A 22,426-nucleotide genomic window follows, 5' to 3' on the forward strand; every position below is an offset into this window, starting at 1 on the left:
ATAAATATGTGCAACACTTTCTGACGGAGCTGCAGCAGCAAATGTGTATAAAGAGCTGAGTGAGTGTGTTTTATTGCTTTTAAAGTCATATTATATATGATATTTATTTCCTTCACTTACCTTATATATGATTTTCATTTATTTTTTTGGCTTTCCCACAAGAAAATACAAATTACTAATTTGATGTGTGAAGAATTCAACCAGAACTTGCAGCCGAGGCCAGAACCAATGCTTTGTCTCTGCAAATGTGTCTTCATTAAAACGCCTACAAGGAACCGACACCTCTTATTTAACCGCAGCAGGGTCTGAGAGTCTATGACCCATGTAGTCCTGGTTCTTCTGTGCCTCCCTTCCTTCCAGCGGGGGCCAGGAGGAGCTGCTGCCGCCGGGCACGAAGCTGGATCTGAGTCTGTCCACGGTGAGCTGGTCGCTGCTGGAGTCTGAAGTCCTGAAGGGAGTTTCTGGTGAACCTGCATGGTTTTTGTCGTATTTTTGTGCAGAATTAATACAACGACAAGCATTTAATCTAACTTCATGAATAGCCACTCGTCTCGCTGATTGTCTTGTGTACTTATGCAGGTCATAGAGGCATCCATTTTATTATCATATTTTTATAGTAACTGTAAGTAGCTATATTCTCTCCCACCTTTGCTCCCTGAGGAGGCTGTTTTCTTGCTTATCACCAAATGATAAATACCAGTTCTCTGCAGTGAAAGTGGACACTGTTACTTAGCTATAATGTTTTTGTTCCACGCCTAAATGCTTTTCTCCAAAACAGAAAACAAAGGTTGCCAGTTGTTCGGCGGGTCGGCCTCAACACTAGAACCCTTGTTAGCGGTACGTGACCCGACAGCTGCTCCGCATACCTTCCAGCGCCGTCATGCTTCACCTTCACGGGATCCCAGATCGCTTTCTAAAACGTCTCACACCTGGTTGGAGACGACGCTCTTCACTTCACAAGTAATTCTTTCTCTCCGGGGGGTGTTACCTAAAGATTAGAGGGCATGAAGTGGTGACATTCTCTCTGCATTAGTGACTTTGTAGTTTCACTAAATACGAGCATAATAACCCACTAAATCAGACACATGAGTAATAATTCCCCCGGGGGTCTCTGTAGATGTTTATATTTCAGCGAAGGAGAAGCAGTGACAGGTGCACTCACTTCTCCTGCTCGGCGTGAGGTAACAGTTTCCATTGTTATGTCATGAACCGACTCACGACGACACCAGAGGCCTTCTTCTGGCTCCAAGCTAAAGGCTGCCGTTCTTATGATGGGCGATCAAAAAACAATAACCGAATGTTTTTCCATTCAGCAATAAGTTTCCTTATGTGTTCAAAGCGTGATCAATATAGTGCTGTGTGATGTAATGTTTCATTCACAGCTCCACACAATGCTGAATAGAACAATTTATATGTTGTCACTTCCCTTCTCCTCTCACGGCTGGCAGTCTTGTGGGCGTGGCTTCTCTCTCTCTCTCTCTCTCTCTCTCTCTCTCTCTCTCTCTCTCTCTCTCTCTCTCTCTCTCTCTCTCTCTCCTGCTTGGCGCCTAACGAGACTCACCTGCGACTCATCAGCCTCAGCGGTGCCGGTAAATAAAGTCACTCTTCGCTGGCTTGATTTCCACTCAGTGGTTCACTCCTCTCTGGCTCTGTACTTTGAAAAACTCTTTTGGCGGTCTTGCTTGTTTCTCGCCTCTGTATTAATTGTTAGCGGCACCCCGTTGGTCTCCAATTTCATTAAAAAACTACTTTTTCTTTGTCTGTGTCTGTGTGCTCTCTACCCACATTCATACGACACACTGTGTTTTTTGTATTATTATTTATTTGATCTTACTACAAAAATCCTCTGCTTGTGTAAAAGAGATGCAAAGCTTTCACCAGATATTTCTGCTGTAATCTCAGTGAAGCATTGGCACTGCAAAATGACAATAATGAGTGTTATTGTCATTGTGTTAAGTGAGTTTTGATTATGATTTTATATACACATTATCTCCATAATGGCAGATTACACTAATATGACACATTCAGCCAGCCGAGACCAGACCTCACTGGAAGTAAAACCCAAAAGTTTTTCTGGGCTGCACCCAAGTTCACCAGCAGCTTCAGCAAACATCCCGAACTCTCAGGAACAAAGCGTAATGATGACCTTTCCCGTCGTTGGCTGAGCAGAACGGGCTTTCTCTATAAAGCAACGCAACAAAATGCATTTGAACTCGCTCAGAGACGCATGCAAACAGCCAGGAATTGAATCAACAATCACTTCATGACACGCACATGCATGTTTATCCAAATGCAATGCAACCGAATACTGATCCCATCAGCTTTTATGATGATATTTCTGTTTGTTTTGTCCTCGTCATGGCAGCAGCTGGTGCCTGCCCTCTTACCACAACACAACAGGAAATTATGTCACAGGGTACCATGGCAACCTGCTGATAGTAGGGCGACCGATGCAGGATTGTTTCTGGAATAGAAGAAGACCTTATTTCACAGATTCCACAGCAGGTCCAGTTTAATAAGTGAACTTTAAAAAAAATCTTTCATTGTCTGTTTCTGTGTGGAAAAGTTTCATGAATATTTGTGAATGAACTAAAGTTACGACCAGGAACTTTTGACGGGTTAAAACCGTCTCAATTAAATACTGATGCCTCTATATGACCTGCATTCATAAACACGATCATCAGTGAGAAGATTGGCTATTCCTGTTTAGTTATTTTTATGAATACATTTTTAAAATGTAGCACAAATGTTAAACAAACCATTTAACAACTCTCGACTGAGTTACATTAAAGTCACAATTTATTCCCTTATCCCTATTGTACTTCAACGTGTTTTATTTTTATCTATACCAGAAAGTTTCTACGACTAGTTCTTCGTCCAAAATTAACTCACGATTAAAAATAAATACAATCTCATGTTGGGTCACACTTTCGTCCATCATTAAAGTTTAACACTCAGATCAACCATAAAAGCACTTTACAACAAATAGTGTAAAGAATAGGGAGATGCAAAATTAGTGAGTGTGGCAGGTAAATGCAGAACAGCTTGGAAGTGGGGATTGTTGCCATACAAAGGATGCATGAAAGATTAGACCTTTGCCGTTAGAACTCATTTAGCAATAAGAAAAGTACAAGATTTGTTCTAAAACACTAACGAACTGACGGTGGTGAGTTTGACTATTCCCCATCTTACTGAAAGAGAAGGTATCGGTAAGCAATAAGGAGTTTTTAGATAAATGAATGGGATATTTCCTAAAATGACCCTCATCTTCATAGAGGAGGTCAACAATGAAGGCGGATCAAGGTAGGCTTGGCGTTTACTGGAAGCAAACATTGCCTCATGCTGTAGCGTTCTCCGTCTTCGCCAAGTATCTTTTGTAAACCTCAAAATTCATCTTATTAAGTGTGTTTGCATTGCAAATGCAGCGAAACATTTGAAGCCCGTCTAATCTTTGACTAGAGAGCAGGCTGACAGGTTACGCTGACACACTTTATACATTGTGAGACAGATTTTGGAAAATGGTTTGAGGGGCTTTCAGAGCTCGTTGATGAGTTTTTTCCACTGCAAAGAACAAATGTGACGGTCGGGCCTCGGTGTGTCGGGGCCTGTCGGGACATTCCTCCCACCCAAACCGACATCCTGCTTCTGCGCCTCTCATCTCTCCATCCGTCCACCACATCTGAGAAAGGAGTAGACAACAGTACAAATACAACATGTACACTGAGGCTGTGTACTTAAGTATTCGTTGGCTGAGGTATTACTTTGAGCACATTCTTTGTGAGCTGTGTGAATGTGGTTTTGTTAATGCCAGAGTGATCTATTAAATGCCAGGCAGCAACCTCGGGGTCTGATAAGTCGTTGCGTGTCGTTTAACGCCACCTCGTTACCGTGAAACGGTCACCGCTATGTTGAGTCAACAAAATCATGGTGGCTTAGTTAGATTTAGGAAAAACATCATGGTTGGACTTAAAAGTTCTTACTGAACCCAAAATGACTAACAAGATGCCCTTTAAAACACCTTTGACCTGTATACTGAGTGATGATTATCAAGTTTAGTTTTGTGACACAAATAACTTCCATTGTAGTTTATGAGCCTCAGCATATTCTTGTTCCTCCTGCGTTGTTTGCAAATCATCTGGATTTTATTAAAAAAGTCTCATTTCAAAATGCACAAACAGTGTTGCTATTATGCTAATTTGATTTACAGTGCAGCTCGTATGCAACACAAATCTGTGCTTGGTTACAATGATCAGCTTCTAACACAAGAATGTGTGCCAGAAAGTCACGTCCCACTAAGATACTGTTGTGTTTTGCGTATTAATATGAGAAGATATCAACAAAAGTTAACATTTTAAAAAGAGTATCAGGATTCTTAGAAATTCGTCTCGGCCTCTGTGTTGTTTTCTTGCACATTCAGTGTTTACCTGCTTTGTGAGCATCCTCTTTTCTCAGGTTACACTGTCCGAGGCGGAGAATGTGCGAAAACAATAATCTCGACCTTAACTAAGACACTCAAAAATATTACAATGTTAGTTGTTGCTTGTTAACTTGTCAGGAAGATGCAGAACGAAAGAGGCGACACTGAATGTCTTTTTCTTTCATTAACATGAAGAAAGCGACCTCACATGCCATTTGAGTTATTACAGGCCTGTGCATGTTGCTGCTTTTGGAAGTCTATGCTTTTATTTCCTTTTATTTATTACAGCTGAATTGTTTCTTTCATATGTTTCCTTGCATTTTAAATTAGATTTAATTCAGGGGTGTGTGTGTGATTCCATTTATACCTCTCTCTGACAGACGGATACACACAAGGCCTCGGTTTGATTCAGCTCGGGTCCTTTTTCTTTGTTTAACAGGCACAATTCCTCACCAGCTGCCCGCTGCCAGAAAGCAATACTATTATTACTGGAAAGAATTTGAGTGAGTCACTCGTAAAGACGGCGGCATCAGAGGAGAAAATGGCCGTTGGTTATGCCAGACGAAGCTGGTTCGGCCCCGCCTCTTCTGCCCCAAACCCCGAAAAACTGTAACACATTTGACCCAGAAGAACTACAGTTTATCAGTTCAGGTCGGACAGCCGGCGATGATTCAGCCCAGAGGAGCCGAACAGGAAATAAATGCACAGAAACACATTCACGGGGCTCTGCAGGCGTTCACTGGCACAATCAAGATTTACACTAAACAGAAAACCTCATACAAACACTACATGGATGAAGATATATATACCACAGGTCACATACAGAATGTGTGTCTATACACAGACCATCACACAAGCGCTGCTTTTACATGATTTTATCTGTATTTACAACCTTTGCTGCTCTCTAAGACAAACCTGCTCCATCAAATGCATCAGAACTGACAAACACATTCTGAGTTTATATTTACAGCAGTCTGGGTCTCATTAATTATATGGTTCCACATGTATTTCTGTTCCTGGCTCAAATTGTGACAGAATTAGCATGATGGAAATATCTTAATGATTTAATGGGATGTAGTTTTTATTTAACACTAAATAACAAGCTCCAAGTGTTTTCCTTCATTACCTGGGGGTTACATGCTTAAGATAACAAATGTAGAAATGTGTTTTGTATGTTGCATCTCATTATTTGGTACCAGCTGTCATTTCCCTTTTCCTAATTAGCTGAACGTTACAATTCAAATGGAGGTTATTCAGCTTGAATGAAGAAACACTGAAATGAGGAGTGAAGGGAAGTGTGGGTGTTTCCTTGCATACATACCTGCATCTTTACATACATGGTGTTGCAAGTATTCACACAAGTACACCCTCAAGGTGATGTGTGTATCGGACCGTAGAGATGAGGGTCCTACTGGGTGTAACAGGAAATCCCTGTGTGCAGATATCATTGTTCCCTCTGGAAACTCCCAGACAAATATGCATTTGTTCCCGGTGAGATCGCAGGAAACGCTCCACGGCGCTCCGCATCAGAACACAGGTCCTCCAGAGACCCCCGGCCGGGATGTCCTGGAATGTGGCTGTTTGGTGAATGAATTAATTATTAACCTGCAGGATCATGGAGGCTCGCAAGGCACAAGAAGGTCAGCCGGTGTCACCTGTCGTGGAGTGGCAGCACTCTACACCTGAAAATGTATTGTATTCAGCCGGCAGAACAACCAATTTGGACTCCCGGCCTCCGTGACCTCCACTGGCTCCCTGTTGCAGCACGCATCCAATTCAAGAGATGGCACTGCCTTCAAGGCCATCAATGGAACGGCACCTGTCTACCTTCAAACACTGGTCAAACCACACGCCCCGAAGCAAGCACTTCGCTCCTCTACTTCAGCTGGCCGGCTGGTACAACCATCGCTGAAATCAAACAAATGTCGCTCACCAAAGTCCAGACTCTTCTCTGTTCTGGTCCTCAGTGGTGGAACGAACTCCCGACTAATGTCAGGACAGCAGTCATTTGCCATCTTCAGAAAAAGACTCAAGACTCACCTGTTCAGCCTTCACCTCGACTCTACATAGCATGACCCACTAACAAGCACTTCTATGTTCTTACCTATAGCACTTTTATTATAGCACTGTTGCTCTTAAGGTATCCTTGCTGAACAGGTACTTTACTCAGACGAGGACCTAACACTTGTTTCTATTCTTTAGCTCTTACTTTATCTGCAATGGTAAGTTGTGGTTTCTTTCTTTTGACAAATGTATTTATTGTAAGTTGCTTTGGACAAAAGCATCTACTAAATGCCCTAAATGTAACTGGAAATGTTCTTATACTAAAAAGCATGAAACAAATCTTGTGAATCCCAGATTTGACCATTTGTTCTCTGTGAACAATGAACAAAGCTATGAATGTATTTCACATTTACTTAAAGCTAGAGTTGCGAATCTCTATAATATAAAACCCAGACGAGCATTGTCAACTTTGTTGAAATGAAAGTAGCTAGCAGCCGTATGTAGTAGTTAGTCCTCACAGCTTTCAATTTTGCATGAAATGATTGGACAGACTCGTTTCAGTCCTGGGACCCATACCAGACATTAGAGCGTTTGATTTATTGATTGTTGTCAGGTTGTAACGAGAATTTCAATAAATATAACAAATGTTTGGAAGATTACCGAGCCTAGCTTTAACTGTAAAATGACAGAAAAGCTCTCTTTGCTTCAACAGTCAATGGCCTGTGTTTTTACTCATCATAAGTTTCCTTCTTAACAAATGTTCAGTGTTGCTCAGTATGGCCTTCTGCAGGTGCGTTCACACCAAACGTGAAGCACATTTTTCATGCAGTGCTGTTGTATACAAAGTCAATGCATAGATGGGAGTTCGAAGGAGGCGACTACACAAAACACATTGTAGCAGTCTGTGGTCCCCCAGAGGTGTATGATAGTAGCTCACATTAGTCCAGAGACCAGACCAGACTATGTGGAGAAACCATTTGTGAAACACAAAGCAAATTATTTCCTTCATGTTTGGTGTGAACGCACCTTTAATGTCAAATCTTATCTCCTGAAATCTTTTAAAAAGAAATCACATGAACAAATGTCTAAACCTAAATCATGACTCATCAATATGTGGTTTCAAAACAGAGGTTGCAGAGGTAATTCTGCATTCTTAGCAGAGTAAATACTATGAATATTACGTGTGTAAAAGTATGAAGAAAGAGTATTATTGTTTTGAATATTAATATAAACCACAGATACTGAGATCAGTAGCAGGTTTTCATGAATCTACAGCTACAGCTGCACATTACAACATGAAGGATTTATGGAGGATGTGAGACTGCAGCTGGTTGGAGCCTTCGGGGTGAAAGAGCAGCTGAGGAGCGAGGTGGTAATACCTGCTGATGTACCTGCTGGTTCATTCAGATATCAGGTTCATCGACAGTGGACACAAAAAACACCAACACCTGTACAAATCTGTAAATAAGTATAATATCCCTGCAGTAAATCACCTCTGAAAAAGAAGTGTGCTTTTTAACGCTTTTCTTGTAATTCCCTGTTCACACTTATACCTAAAGTAATGCACTATGATTTATGTGTAGAGGACATATTCATGAGCCACGATGTGAATTCAGGTGATGTGGAATATAAACCTTTGAAGTCTGTGTTGGACAAGGCTCAGGGTGGGTGGATGCCTCAAACAAACACAGTACTTTCACCCAGGAGACCACTGTTTGTGTCCCATATGACTATGTCTGTTACATTTCAGTTAAAAAAAAAGTCCTGTGTTTGTCCGACCCATCCATCCACACAGACCTCCTTCCTCTTAACAATCCAGGGTTGTTGAGCCCCAGAGTCCCTTTTTAAAATAGCAACATGGCCTCCAGCAGCATGGTAGCGCTGTTAGCTCCGAGTAAGGACCAGCGGCGAGGGGAAGTGGTAATTAAAATGATTACCATGGTCCCATAGAGCTCCACTGCAAAGTTCAATTGTTGAGAATATTTTGTGCAAAGTTTACCTTTTTGGTGTGAGAGGAAAGTTAATTCAATGCCAAACTGGAAAGAGTTTATGCTTCAATTAAGTTGCATTTTATATCCTTATTTATTTATTTATTTATTTTCATCTTTTTTTTCATCGACTTTTCTTGATGTCCGACGCAACCTGAATGCAGCATGAACGCTGAACGCCGGCTATTGCCACACAATGCATGGCGGTTAGTTTTGTGTCCGACTTGATCCCGACTTGCTCTGACGCCACACGTGGGCGACGTTACGAGATCAAGCCGGCCACAGCTTTTCGAGCCAGGTGCTGCAGCCGACTGCAAGTCCCGGGGCATGATGGGAAACGCCTGGCTCTCGCCTTATCCAAGAGCTGATTGGCTCTTAGTTTTGACAACAAACAGCACGTTTAGTAGATAATGCTAGATCGTCGGCTGTTAGTTGCAATAAAAGTTCAATCTGTTAACAAACGGATCTTGTGTGGTTGATAATAATAATAATGACAATAATAGAGGTTATATATAAAACCCTTATCAAAATGAGCAATTAGCCTTCAGCTGCTTTAAGAGGAAGAAAATGCCATTTGATACAGTTTAACTGTCAAACTTTACTTATGTGCACTAGATTCTATGATACTACTACTTCAACAGCAGATACACTATAATACTATCGTGTTTCGTATATATATATATGTTCATATATTCCTTATATTTAGTGGCATTATTTTATACTTTATACTTTATTCTTATTTGACTCTTTCTTTCTTTCCTGACTTGTACGACGCAACTGTAGCTGTATATTTCTTGAAGGATACAGGAAGTTGCGTCAACTTTTTGTACGACTTCCTTTGTCTTCGAAGGCTGATGCAATGAGTCCGACCAGAGCGCAACTTTTAGTCTCCGCCACCTGATCTCGTCTACTTTCCAGTCTGCTTCAAAACAGTCTTCGGATCCTCCGTGTGAATCTCCGATCTACTAAATTGGTTTCTGGTCTCTCTCAAACTCTACTCCCTATCATGGCTTTGTTAAGATCTGCACTTCTGGTTTTCCTGTCTCCATGGAGTATCATCTGTTGTGCTGGTGAGCTGTGTGCACTTTCATTTCCTGTTTTGCCACTGACAGCCTGGATGATGAAACTGGCTCATCTGTGCCTGTCCTAATTGAAGCTGGCTCTGTCCCTCCACTACCTGCCTGTTAATGTAGGTCAAACACGGACTAGTCCCTCCCACACTCCCACCCGGAGAGGAGAGTTACCTGACTGCCGTTCCCGCAGTTCATTGTCATGCTGTTTCTTCCTCCTTTTATCATTCCCCGAGGGAGAACTCCGCTTCATCGTGGTGTGTGCTAAACGCTGTCAGCGCTGGGAATCTGGGAGACGTGATGTGCGCGTCGTCACATTTTTTTTTTTTTTTTTTTCACGGGGCCTCTATTAGTTCGCGGGGTCCTACGCAATGTGCGCAGTGTGGGTATTGGGTGAACCGTTACTGTTCACAATTTATTTGCGTTACATTCAATCCTTCATAGTCATATGACAACGACAACAGCTGCCATACCTTTTGATTATTATTATTAATAATAATAGGCTAATAACAAAAAGTAATCGGAAGAATAAAAACTAACACCATCATGAATGATTGTCCCAGTCCAGCCCTGAATAAACACCCTACCAAGTTATATTCCAGCACAAGGTGAAAAGGTCATTATTGTTGGAGTTTGAAATTATCTATCATATTGCCGTCCCACAAAGATTCCATGAAGGTTAAGCCTTTGATTCAGTTGGTGAATAAGTTGTAGGTAGCAGGTGCACAGTGTAAACAATAGAGGTGTAACGATTCATTCGATTAATCGATGAATCGATTGTCAGTCCTATAGATTCTACTAAATCGATCTGCTAAAATAAATAAATAGAATGAATCGTTTTGGCTTCACCAATAATCGATATAAATGCATTTAATGGGATGAATCGTGATTCTTACTTATGATTAATGTTTTAATACGTTTAAGACACTCTCTCCCCTGCCAGCATGTAGTCTATTGAAAATGTTAAAAATAACTGAGCAATGTTTAATTACATTTTTGTATTCAGCATAAAATATTATGCAGGACTACTTTTTATAGAATAAATATGTTATTTTTCCCCTTTCAGAAGAATACAGATAGTCTCACTCGCATTATTGCATGTTTATTTCATGGATATAGAACTTTGGTTACAAGTTACTGAATCGAATCGTGGTTTACAGAATCAAATTGAATCAAATCGTTACAAAAAAAAATCGTCCTTGAATCGAATCGCCAACTACTGTATCGTTAATCGAATCGAATCGCTGTGAAGCCGAAGATTCACACCCCTAGTAAACAAGGATCTGGTCCATGCTAATGTATTCACCTACAGTTCTGTTTTATTTCCCTGTGTTTCTGCTGACTCAGACATATTGGAGGTGACCAAGATGATTGGAGAAGACGCCACTCTAAACTGTCACGGTCCCCAGAACAGCAGCGTTGCCCTGCTGGCTTGGAGCAGAGCGGACCTCACCGACCATACATTTGTCTTCTTCTACCGAAACCATCAGGTCAGAGAGAAGTACCAGGCACAACGTTATTCAGATCGAGTCACGCTGAAAGATCCAGAGATGAAGGACGGAGAAGCCTCTGTTATTCTGAAGAACATCACCTTGAGTGACACCGGAACGTACGAGTGTCTAATTGGATTTGGAAACGCCCGACACAGAAAGAGAGACAGACCTGACACCTTCAGCATCATCAAGCTGAAGGTTACAAACCCAGGTGAGTTGGCAGACTAGTCAATCGTGACAGGGGGCTGTCTGTCAAAGTCTGCCCAAGTTGGGTCCTTCAGAGGCGTTAAGATTAAGTTCTTGCATTCAGAGAACACACAGAAGAAATAAACTTTATCTAAAATGATTCAGTACATAACGATGTCTAGTAGGATTATCGATTCTTTTTTTTACAAAACAAAATACACAGATTCTAAATAAATACAATCAATAGGGATATTTACAGTTATTATAATTTACAAAACATACAATAATATGCCCTCCTCAAAGCCACCAGACTTTTGGAGAAAGACATTTTACCGTGCAATTGTAAAACCCGCTTCCTTATAACTCACGGAAATCAAATGAAACTCGTCAGAAATTGCCTAGGTTGCCTCGTCACACCGATCCACCAACCACCAATTGCAACTTTGTTCAAACTAGATAGAAGCCAAATACAACTCATGAAACATGACCGTCTGTTTTGTTGCTGATGATGATGTCATCGCCCGCCTGACGGCTGATAACACGCCTGTTTCGGCTCCATAGGTCACACAGAACCAGGCGCCTTGGAAGGAGGAAGCGAGGATGGAGGGGGAAGTCACATGCTACCAGCTGTGTCAGTCATTGGTGCAGCAATGGCGATTGCGATGATGATTGGCTTGTCTTAGTACCGGTGCAGAGACCGAGGTCAGGGGTAACGCATGAATGTGTTGCATCAGGGCCTCATGGCGTGGAGGAATCTTGCATGTCAGACTCTACCGACAGTGAGTGAACAGGTGGATGTCAACATGCAGCGTAAAGCACTTTGATTGGCCATTGATCACGTTCCTCCTGGCACCACAGTTATCTGTGGTTTTTAGAAAAGCAGTTATATGGTTATTTTGATCATGTGGTTATTGACAACATGGTAATTGATAAGGACATTCTCTACTGACTGGAGCTACGCTACTTCTACTACACTGCTGTTGCTACGCTGCTGCTGTAAAAATATTACATTGCTGTGCTGTATTATATTTCAAAATAAAAGCCCCTGTAAATTGCTAGTATAGAACTGATAGATAAATATGATTTGGACAAGAGATGGCATTAAAATATCATAATTGTATTAAAGCAAGTGCTGTATCGAACACATTCAGTAACTTGCGATTTTAAAGTAATTGCATTTTAGCAAAATACAATGAATAGAAACAACATTCCCCATGCTGAACAGGTTCTTAATATGTCCACATAACCTGAATTCAGTGATTATAATGTATTTAAAACAATTATAATGTGACAACAAAGGGTATCATAACACACTGTGTTCATACTATTTATTAAGCATTATAATATTTGAACTCATGACATTGTAAAATGCTTTATAATGTGTTGTAAATATTGTTATAAAGCTATGACAAGTGATGTTAATATAACATATTTATTAAGCCACTGTTTCAAACCCACCAAGTAGCTAATACAGTTAGAGTAATGAAATTCTTGTAATCAACAATCTCTAAAAACAATGAATCATGTCAAACAAGTTCTCAACAACTCTTTATACAAATAGCCTTCCATACGCTGCCTTCGGTATCCATCTTGCATAAGTTCTGATCATTAATGCAATAGAGAGGGAGTGGAAAAACAAATCTAGAGCTGGACTCGGACCGACTTAGGTGAAAAAGACAAAATATTCTGTAGTATACTGTGAAATTGATCAGTTCCTTGCTGTTACAATTGTGTTGCTCCAATGCACTAAAATGTACTGTATTCAACTGGATATAAGAAAAACGGTACAATACTGTAGGAAATTCCCTTTATTTTTACAGCAATGTTTTACAATGTATATGTGGAAAAAACCCTACCTGGGGAAACTACTGTACAGCAGTGTATATTGTTTCTGTGATTTATGTACTGACATACAATATTGGTTTGAAAAACAGAAAAACAGTTGCTGCTTTGGTCCAAATTAAAGAAATGAAACCTCAGAGCTGGCGAGTTTGTCTTCATTGAAACAAGAGCAAAGAACGACACTGAAGGCTTCTTCCTTTTGGCTCTTCTCCTGACTGGAGTTTGACTGACGGGTCATCCAATCACCTGCTTCTAATGACGACTCTCTCAGATGGTTCTGTGGGACGGAAAATCTGGCAAGTCAGGTTAACGTAAATCTGGAGCTAGTTGAGTTGAGCTAAATGTTCACGATCATTGTTGTGTGCTGAAATGAACGTTTGGGCAGACTGACCGACCAACATTTGCATCCTTATTTGGTTGCAGCTGCGGAGCAAACATCTCATTATAATCTCATCAGAATGTTGGTGTCCAAACACAAACCAAAGGCCATGACTTCCCTTGCTGCTCCCCAACCTACCCCCCCATCCCCCACTCAACCCATCCTGCCAGGTTTCCCCTCGCTGTCTGCTTGTCTGTCAGAATCCTCCTCTGTGTGTTAATCCCGGAGCTGTATGGTGTTACATTGTCGCCGGGCTTGGAGCCGCTCTGAATGCCCAGCTCGCCTCTGTTCTGCCTGTTCGCTTTCTGCTTTGCCGTCGCTCCCCGTCCCGGTCTGTTTTTATGTCCAGGCCCCAGTGTCTAAACAAAAGGGGCCGTTGTTTACAGGTCGCTCATCAGACAGCAGGAAGCCGGAGCTGTCACATCAACATGAGATGTAAAGGGAAGAGGACGGCACGCCGGTTGACAAACATTTTGCAGAGACACAGCTGCACTAAAAAACGTGACCGGATGCGAATGAATAAAAATGTTGTTGCAATTTGCAATTGCTTTTTCTTGTGGCGCTCCTCGATAACGTGTCCTGTCACTCCTGTAATGCCTGGGAGGAAGCAACTTAATCACATCCAATAGAAAAGGAATAGGTGTGATCTCTGTTACTGAACTCATGCACAGTATTTAATATAATTCGCCGGTTCAGCAATCTGGTGTCAGCAACTTCAGGGACACAAATTTTGATGTCACAATATCAATCTGACTCATGTTGACAAGCATCGTGAGCATAATGAGGGTTGAGTATGTCGTAGACTTTTAGTCATTTTACACCTTGTTACTCTGAAAGACTCAGAGTATATGTTCAGGCCACAAAACACCAAGTATAAAGGTCGGGCTTAAAATAATAAAGTAAACCAAATAAAATGTGAACACAAGTACACTTTGGGACCTGAATGCGGGTTTCCTGGTTGAAAGTCCTGTTTGTTTGTCCCTCCCACCAGAGGTTGTCTTATACCTCTTTTCCTCTGAGTGGCATCTTCACGCCTATGTTTACATTGCACATCCAATGACGCAAATAAAGCTAGAATAGTGTTGTAATTACACGCTAAATTACTTCCAAATTATCGTGTGATAGAGAGCCGGGCCGCCTGAGGACAACGGCTTCCTGTTGTGCTTCCTGTTCAGGAGGAGCTGCTGTTATTCTAACAATGTTGGCTTGTGTGTGTTCAGAGGCTCGTAAATCCATGCGGACCAAAAGGAAAATTCATGGTCAACAGGTAGAACAGTGTGCTCAGCCACAGCAGCAACATATCATAATAACAATAATAATCAGGAGTTTTATATTTACAAGCTGTTGTGAACATAAACACACTTTCCAAAAGAAAAAAGCCTGGAGGAAACTCGTTAAGTTTTTCTGCACCATAATGCAAAAGTGCAGCCTGTTACATTTTCCAAAACATCACTATTAAACATAACCGAATATGAATGCTTCAGTAATAAATGGGGGCACTAATCATGCTTAATCACATGAAGAGGTTTCGTGTATTAGACCCTGAAGGGTTTCTGGGTCTCCGTGGTTCAGGAATGGAGGCCAGCACACAGTGCACAGTAGAGCCAGTCATCAGTGAGCTACTTGAAAGGACCCTTGGATGTGACTCTGAGCGTTGTTGTGTCTCCGCGGGCCCTCGCTGCGCTGCTTTCCATACGGGGCGGGGTGGCGCGCAGTCCGGCACACAGCGCGCAGCGCGCACCGTCACCAGCTGCTCTTCGCGCTCCGCCGGGTCCGGCAGACGAACACAACATGGGTCTGGAGAAGGAAAAATCCGACACCAGCATAATCATGGACGAGGACGAGTTCAACAGGTCGATAGAGCCGATGTTGTCGAAGAAGGGGGACGTGTACGCGGCGGAGCCGGACCGGGATCCGAACGACATCAACGCGCACCTGAAGGTAAAGTACGGAACGCGGTGCGGAATCACTCCTTGAAAGTGAAACTACACGAGGTGACGCATTATGGAAGTATAATACTCAGATATGTGACCTGGTTGTGTTCATGTAACAAACATGAGTTTGGCAAACTGCAGCGTGAATACCTGGATGTCGCTGCGTGCGCGTCACCCTTCATCTCCGCGCTCACAATCCTTCCTGCCTGCCAGTGTGGTTTTTTTTTAACTGTGTGTGTGTGTGTGTGTGTGTGTGTGTGTGTGTGTGTGTGTGTGTGTGTGTGTGTGTGTGTGTGTGTGTGTGATCCCCCAGGTTGGTTTTGGGGACGTCATCGCGGAGCCGTTCTCCACGCACAGCTTCGACCGCGTGTGGATCGGAAGCCACGCCGCGTTCGAGCTGGTCAAATTCGTCTTCTACCGGCTGCTGACCACGCTGCTGGCCGTGCCCGTCGCGTTCATCCTCGGCCTGGTGTTCGCGGTGCTCAGCTGCATCCACATCTGGTAGGGATGCATCCTTCTGTTGTGCTGTTGCGTTGAGGTCACGTGGCACAGCGCCAGGTGTAGCACAAGTCATACTGGACATAAATTACAATAATGTGTCATATTATAGGGATTCAACAATTTAATGTGAATGTCAATTAAAACCCTGTTTCCACTTTAAATGTGTGTGGGAACAGTTTTCTTTTTTTCCCTCTGGGCTTCTGGTCTGGTCTGTTCTGGTCTGTTCTGTCTCTAAGCAAACATGAGAGAAGTTATTTTTACATTTAATGCCACACGTAGTATGACTTCAGCGTTTTTGTTTTTATACTTTTTTATACTTATTTGGACTATGTCAGTCTTATGTCATCTTTATATATGCATCAAGTTAAACCAGGTGCCTCCAGGTTGTTGTTTTTTAGCAAATTGCTTTTTTAAATGCAACCACAACCCAAAGGGTCCGTCGATTAACGCTTGATGGAACGTCTTATGTAACTGCTCCATGGAAAGTCAGGAGGAATGTAGCGTTCCACTGGTGGCTGGGGGAAAACGCCCTCTGCCCTTTGCCGGATAGCTGGCATTGTAGCAGTGGCTGCAGCACAGGCCTGTTTGTAGACCGGAGTCTTCTGATGCTGAGTTACTTTCATGTGAAATTTCACCTAGGTGAGGTCACAAGCTCAGGAGGGATTCCTTCCACCGCTGGAAGTCATCAATAGAGGACTGAGTGACGCTGAGCTGGTCAATAAAGGTGGAATGTCAGGAAAGGAGGACACACCTTTACATTTCATGTAATACACTGGAGTGAAAGTCCCGAGCTCTTTATACACTCATATCATTTTAGAGCCACAGATTGAATTCATGTTGCTTTGTGTTTTTGGACAGTAGGACAGAAGGTTGGCCTTCCTGTAGATTTAAATTTCCAAACATTTTCTCTGATTTGAATCAATAAATCTAAGAAACTTCATCAAAGTGTTAATTTCGGTTGTTCTATGTAAGGTTGTTGTTCTATGTAAGGTTGTTGTTCGTAACGTTAATGTATGTAGGGTTGTTTTGTAATATCGTTGTATGTAAGGTTGTTGCACATAATGTACGTAAAGTTGATGTACGTAATGTTGTACATAACGTTGTTGGACGTAACGTTGTTGGACGTTACTACGTAAAGTTGTTGTATGTAACACTGTTGTACATAACGTTGTATGTAAGGTTGTTGTACATAACATTGTACATAATGTTGTTGTACGTAACGTTGTTGTACGTAACGTTGTACGTAATGTTGTACGTAAAGTTGTTGTATATAACACTGTTGTACATAACATTGTTGTACGTAACGTTGTTGTACTTAACGTTGTACATAATGTTGTACGTAAAGTTGTTGTATATAACGCTGTTGTACATAACATTGTTGTACGTAACGTTGTTGTACTTAACGTTGTTGGATGTTACGTACGTAAAGTTGTTGTATGTAACACTGTTGTACGTAGCGTTGTTGTACGTAGCGTTGTTGTACGTAACATTGTTGTACATAACGTTGTATGTAAGGTTGTTGTACATAACGTTGTTGTACATACCGTTGTACATGACGTTGTTGTACGTAACGTTGTACGTAAAGTTGTTGTATGTAACACTGTTGTACGTAGCGTTGTTGTACGTAGCGTTGTTGTACGTAACATTGTTGTACATAACGTTGTATGTAAGGTTGTTGTACATAACGTTGTTGTACATAACGTTGTACATGACGTTGCTGTACGGAACGTTGTTGTACGGAACGTTGTATGTAAGGTTGTTGTTCGTAAGGTTGTTGTATGTAAAAAATTGTGTGAATACCCGAGTTTTCTCTTGTGGCAGAAAAACTGCATTAATTCAGGAGACACTACTCGTTTGACACTGTCAATTTCTTACTGTATAGGTGTCAAGCAATATTTGTATAGTATTTATAAAGCCTAGGAAAGTAGCAGAAATGTGCAAAAAGTAGTTTTGAATGCATTTTTATTTTATTTTTATCCCAATGTTTTGCCAGTGAACAATGTGACTGTTGGGTCATTTTGTGGGGGGTTTTTTTACAGCTTACATGCAACATTTCTAATGTTGGGGTCAATCTAGGAAAAGTCATCAAATTTCGATTGAAAAAATATAATTTAGGGGATTTTTCTGCTGTTAAACACAGTGGCGGGTCATTTTGACCCGAGGACAACGGGAGGGTTAAGCAAAGACAAGCAACAGAAGTTCTGTATTTATAATTTCTCAGCATCCGTCCTGACGTGATCTTTTGACCTCGTCCCTCCAGGTTGGTGATGCCGCTGATCCAGAGCTTCTTGATGCTCTTACCATCGGTCCAGGTGGTCTGGAGGAGTCTGACGGACATGTTCATCACGCCGCTCTGCCACAGCATGGGAAAGAGTCTGTCCTCCGTTCACGTCAAAACCACTGAGTACTGACGCCGCCCCGGCCCAGAACGAAGCACAGGACAGACCGCCGTCAAAGGCACGACGAGATAAAGAGGCTCGTCGTGGAAGATGTGAGGGTGAACAGTGCTGCACAAAGTAAACTAAGTTTTTTACATAATGTTGCTATGTTTGTTATGTAAGGGTGGTTCGTTATTTAACGTAGCTCCATTGCAACGTTATGTTGTTACATTGTTAACACAATTTATTTTCTTTTTCTAATCTTGATCAAGTAGTTTTGCCGAAACCAAACAAATCGTTTCACAATGTTAACCACGTGTGTGAGGTGGATCTGAAACCTATTTATAAAACTTTTTGGGGGGTTTATAGAAACGTAAAATGCCCCAAAAAAAGGACATTTTTTGGCAACTGCGTTGAAAATAAATACAATCAATCAAATAATTTAGCTCAGATCAAAGACCTCTTCAAAGACCTCAATGTGGTCAAACAGGGATGTAATTAAGTATTTTTCAGAATGAAACAATCATTAAATGCTGTTGAAATAACAGTTTTGTTTTACTTAATTTACTAGCATAAATATATGATTTAACCATTAAATCCATGCACATGGAGCATTAGGGTTTACTGGTCACATCACTATAGGAGAGTAGATGTTCCTGATTGGGACTTTATGCAAAGCTCATGTGCACGACCCAACATGGAGTTGTTTTGCTGATAGAGACCAAAGTAAAATTCTTGTCATTCCGTTACGTTGTGGATGAAAGAGCCGTGGGATCAGCGAGGAGTGTCAACACACTGCTGACATGCTGAGAGATGTAATATTTCTGCTTTTTCAATATATTGTATATATTTCAAAATAATTCAGCTAGAAGTTGAATGTAAAGTTCTGAATCTGAGTGGATGTCAGAGTAATCCTAGATGCTAAGATGCAGCTTGTTGCACATTTCCAGGCTTTTTTGATCGTAATCTGTGTTGGTTTTCACATAATATATGGCTATAATTGGGCATTTGCTTTTATATAATAAGCTAGCTTACTTTATAAGCTTGTTTTTAAAATGATATTGATTTATGTAAAAAAAACAGGATTGATCTAATCGAAAGGGGAGTTTCTAATTTATTATTCAATCAGTTCTTTACATTTGGGCACGATGAACTGCGTTTGGTTGCAGCCTTGGTGGAGCGGAGACTCCGGTACATGCGGTTAATTTGCAGTGGAGTTGATAGTGTTGCATTTAAGGTACAATCTGACCTCTTTAGACGGCGACACAGAGAATGCCGTTTATTGGAGCTCGTTTCTGTAAAGGTTCTGCTGGTCACCTGGAAGTCTCTTCAAAACAAAACAATGAGCTAAAAGCAGCTAAAAAAAACTGCAGCTGCAAACACGTGACAAATTTGACATCATATGTGTTAATTTGATCCGTTGATACATGACTGGTTGTGGGTAAATGTTGTGCGCTGATTGTCACAATAAAGCCTGTAACTTGCACAGCCAGTGGGATTGTATCTGCGTTGCCCTGCAAGCTGAACGCTTAAAGCCACAACTCGAGATAGACGGTGATGTTGTGTGTTTCTGTCAGAGTTTTTTAACCCGATGCTAGCCTGCCGCTACACTACCAGCCAATCAGCTCGCACTTTAGATTTGAAGGAAGGTTGTGGCTTTTTCTCTCTTTGCCTAAATACCATAGAGCGCTAATCAACCCAACTATCTTTAAAAAGTGAAATATAATTTTTTTTTCTCAATAAGTTTGAACTCTACTTTTGTACCCTTTTTGCTTTTGACAGTCTCTAATGTCGTTTTCATGACCAAAATAAAGACTCTTATTCTCGAGTTCATGTTTCTGTGTTTCTGTGGTCACATGAGATGAGCGTGGTTAGGATTCGCAGCCGAGGGCCAGAAAGGTCTCGTAAATCACTTTGCTGAGATTGCATAAGACACCAATGAGCTGTGGGTGGATGGAACATGACCCGAGGCTTCAGTGGTACAGCTGCAGGCCTGAACAGCATCTCTACCTGGTACACAGAAACATCATTCATCACTTTGTTTATCTCCTAACTATGTTGTATGATTCTGCTTTTTATTACAAATGTCACCCTGCTGTGATGTCCTTCAGCACTAAATACTCACTATTCTCTTAAGTGGTGTCCAGGTCCTAAAACTCTTTTATCTGACTTTGACCTTCTTTGACCTTTTTTTTTTTAAAGGTGGGACATTCTTTTCAGACTAGTGGAAATAAACATTAAATACATTAAGGTGTTTATTTTACTATTTTGTCTATTCGATGTCCCTTAAATTAGCATTAGATAATGCATCACATGCGTATCTAAATATAAAATTCAGAAAACTTGCAATACAAAAAACATGTGCCAAAGTAACCAAGTTGTATAGTATACAGTATATCGTAGTTTTATTGTTGTTGTTTTTATCATATTTGCTTGGGTTAGGGGTAGAATGGTTAAAATGCATTTCTTTGTGACTATTGATGGTATCTTGGAGTAATCACTTATTCCCTCTACAAAAACCTTTGACTCTAATATGTCAATACACTCTAACAAAAGTTTCGTACACATATTTATCAAGGAAATGCATCATTTGCATATTTAAACATACCATTTCAAATATTTCAAACATTTTGCAATACAAAAAATAATTGTCTTCATATAAGTACTTAATTGGTGTTATCTATGAGTTAGAATGTTTAATAACTAGCCACATACAGTATATAAACTAGCTGGGAGGATGTGCTGCCTGAGAGGGAGAACTGAGGGCAAAATGAACCTCATCTCTGCACCTGCAATCTTTTTCCAGTCACGTAGCTCATTTATATATATTTAAATATAACATTTTTGGTGTGCAGCTTTGCCCTGTGATATCCAGTTGCTCCTGGTGAAAACAGGGACAGCAATACAACAAGCCAATCAGAGCCCACCATCACAACAAAGCAGTGTGATGTGTCTGAGTACAAATACATCGAACGTGTTTTCTGGTGCGTTTCAGTTACTAATGTAGAGTAAAGCATCCTGAAGGGAACCCTGATCTTTGACCTTCAGCCTGAAATGCCTTGAGCCTGAAACGCACCAGAAAACATCAACATAACGTGAGTTAAAGATATGCTTTGCAGGGATTTCAGGAACTTAATGAATAGGCTCATACAGAAGTGCTCCTTCACATTCGTGACTCATGACCCAGTAGTGTGAGTCCCTGAACTCTGCCTGTATTTTCTCTTTTCACTCTGGGTGTCAGCCTTAAACCTCCAGCACACGTGTGAGGTCATGACCATCACCGGCTCCCTCTCTGGTCTCTGTCATGGATGAGAGGGCGATAACGTTCGATTTCTCTTTGTGCTCGTTGAGCTGGTGAGGAATGGAGACTTGCTGCATAAAACACTTTTAATAATGACGATGTAATAAAATAGTTATATAACCACAATAACAACGACTGCTGTGGCTTCCCAACATGCTGCGCCTGATGATACACCGACTGTTGCTGATGCCCTGACACACTTTTACTGTCATTCATGCCGCTGCACTGCACCGCCGGCCCTGTTGCTATGTTACCGCTGTCCATACAAACACTCCCTGTGATAGTCAGGGATTCCTCTCTCACAGCCACTGAGCTCAACACAACTCATCACATCCTGTGTGTTGGTCAATATGTGCATCTGACGAGAAATCACATCACACACTTTCTTCATGAAAACAAACTCATACACAAATGATCATTATTTTAAAGTCTGAGCTTATTTCACTTGTGAGCTACCGGTTGTTTTAAAGGAGCCGGTATCACTGTTTCAAGGTTACAAAGGACACTGATCACACAGCGTTTCCAGCAGCGTCCTCCAGACTGGGAACACTGGAGCTGCTGGGAAGCAAACCTGTTCTGCTGCTGCTCCGACTGACTATTTTTAAATGTTTTTGATCATTTAATTGTCTAATCATAATAATAAACTGTCTCGGTGTGAATTCCCACTGAACCACGATTCACCCTCATCATTCAGCAATGATGTGTTTAAGGCCTCGGGAGAAGTCACGTGTTGGCAGCACTTTCTATATCCTTTATACTCTGGTGCCAAATTATAATATTTACCTTTTGCTGAGTTTTGAATCCTGCAGAAGTGCTTCACAATGAAAGATGGAAAAAACAAAGATTCACTACACTCTTATTACATTTCTTCATAAAATCCAGCAGTACATTTGTTATATATCTGTACCATTAGCACCGCTAGAACCTTTAGCT

The 22,426-nt window shown here is 41.3% G+C and overlaps 3 protein-coding genes across 3 annotated transcripts in view; all 3 read left to right on the plus strand.

Annotated features, from left to right (window-relative positions):
• The window catches only part of cav1 (caveolin 1), a 481,528-nt gene that overhangs the window by 447,074 nt on the left and 12,028 nt on the right, over nucleotides 1-22,426 (plus strand). The gene's annotated exons all lie outside the window — the stretch shown is intronic.
• On the plus strand, nucleotides 9,279-13,062 carry LOC311018512 (butyrophilin subfamily 2 member A2-like). Its single transcript, XM_084017513.1, has 3 exons — nucleotides 9,279-9,479; nucleotides 10,827-11,183; nucleotides 11,720-13,062. Exons 1-3 carry the CDS (start codon nucleotides 9,416-9,418, stop codon nucleotides 11,839-11,841), a joined length of 543 nt encoding a protein of 180 aa, XP_083873639.1. The 5' UTR covers nucleotides 9,279-9,415; the 3' UTR covers nucleotides 11,842-13,062.
• On the plus strand, nucleotides 15,060-20,020 carry cav2 (caveolin 2). The gene is made up of 3 exons (XM_084017613.1): nucleotides 15,060-15,320; nucleotides 15,627-15,814; nucleotides 18,075-20,020. The coding sequence occupies exons 1-3, from the start codon at nucleotides 15,171-15,173 to the stop codon at nucleotides 18,223-18,225; spliced, it is 489 nt and encodes a 162-aa protein (XP_083873739.1). The 5' UTR covers nucleotides 15,060-15,170; the 3' UTR covers nucleotides 18,226-20,020.

This window comes from Eutrigla gurnardus, assembly GCF_963514095.1.
Source record: "Eutrigla gurnardus genome assembly, chromosome: 9".
NCBI lineage: Eukaryota > Metazoa > Chordata > Actinopteri > Perciformes > Triglidae > Eutrigla > Eutrigla gurnardus.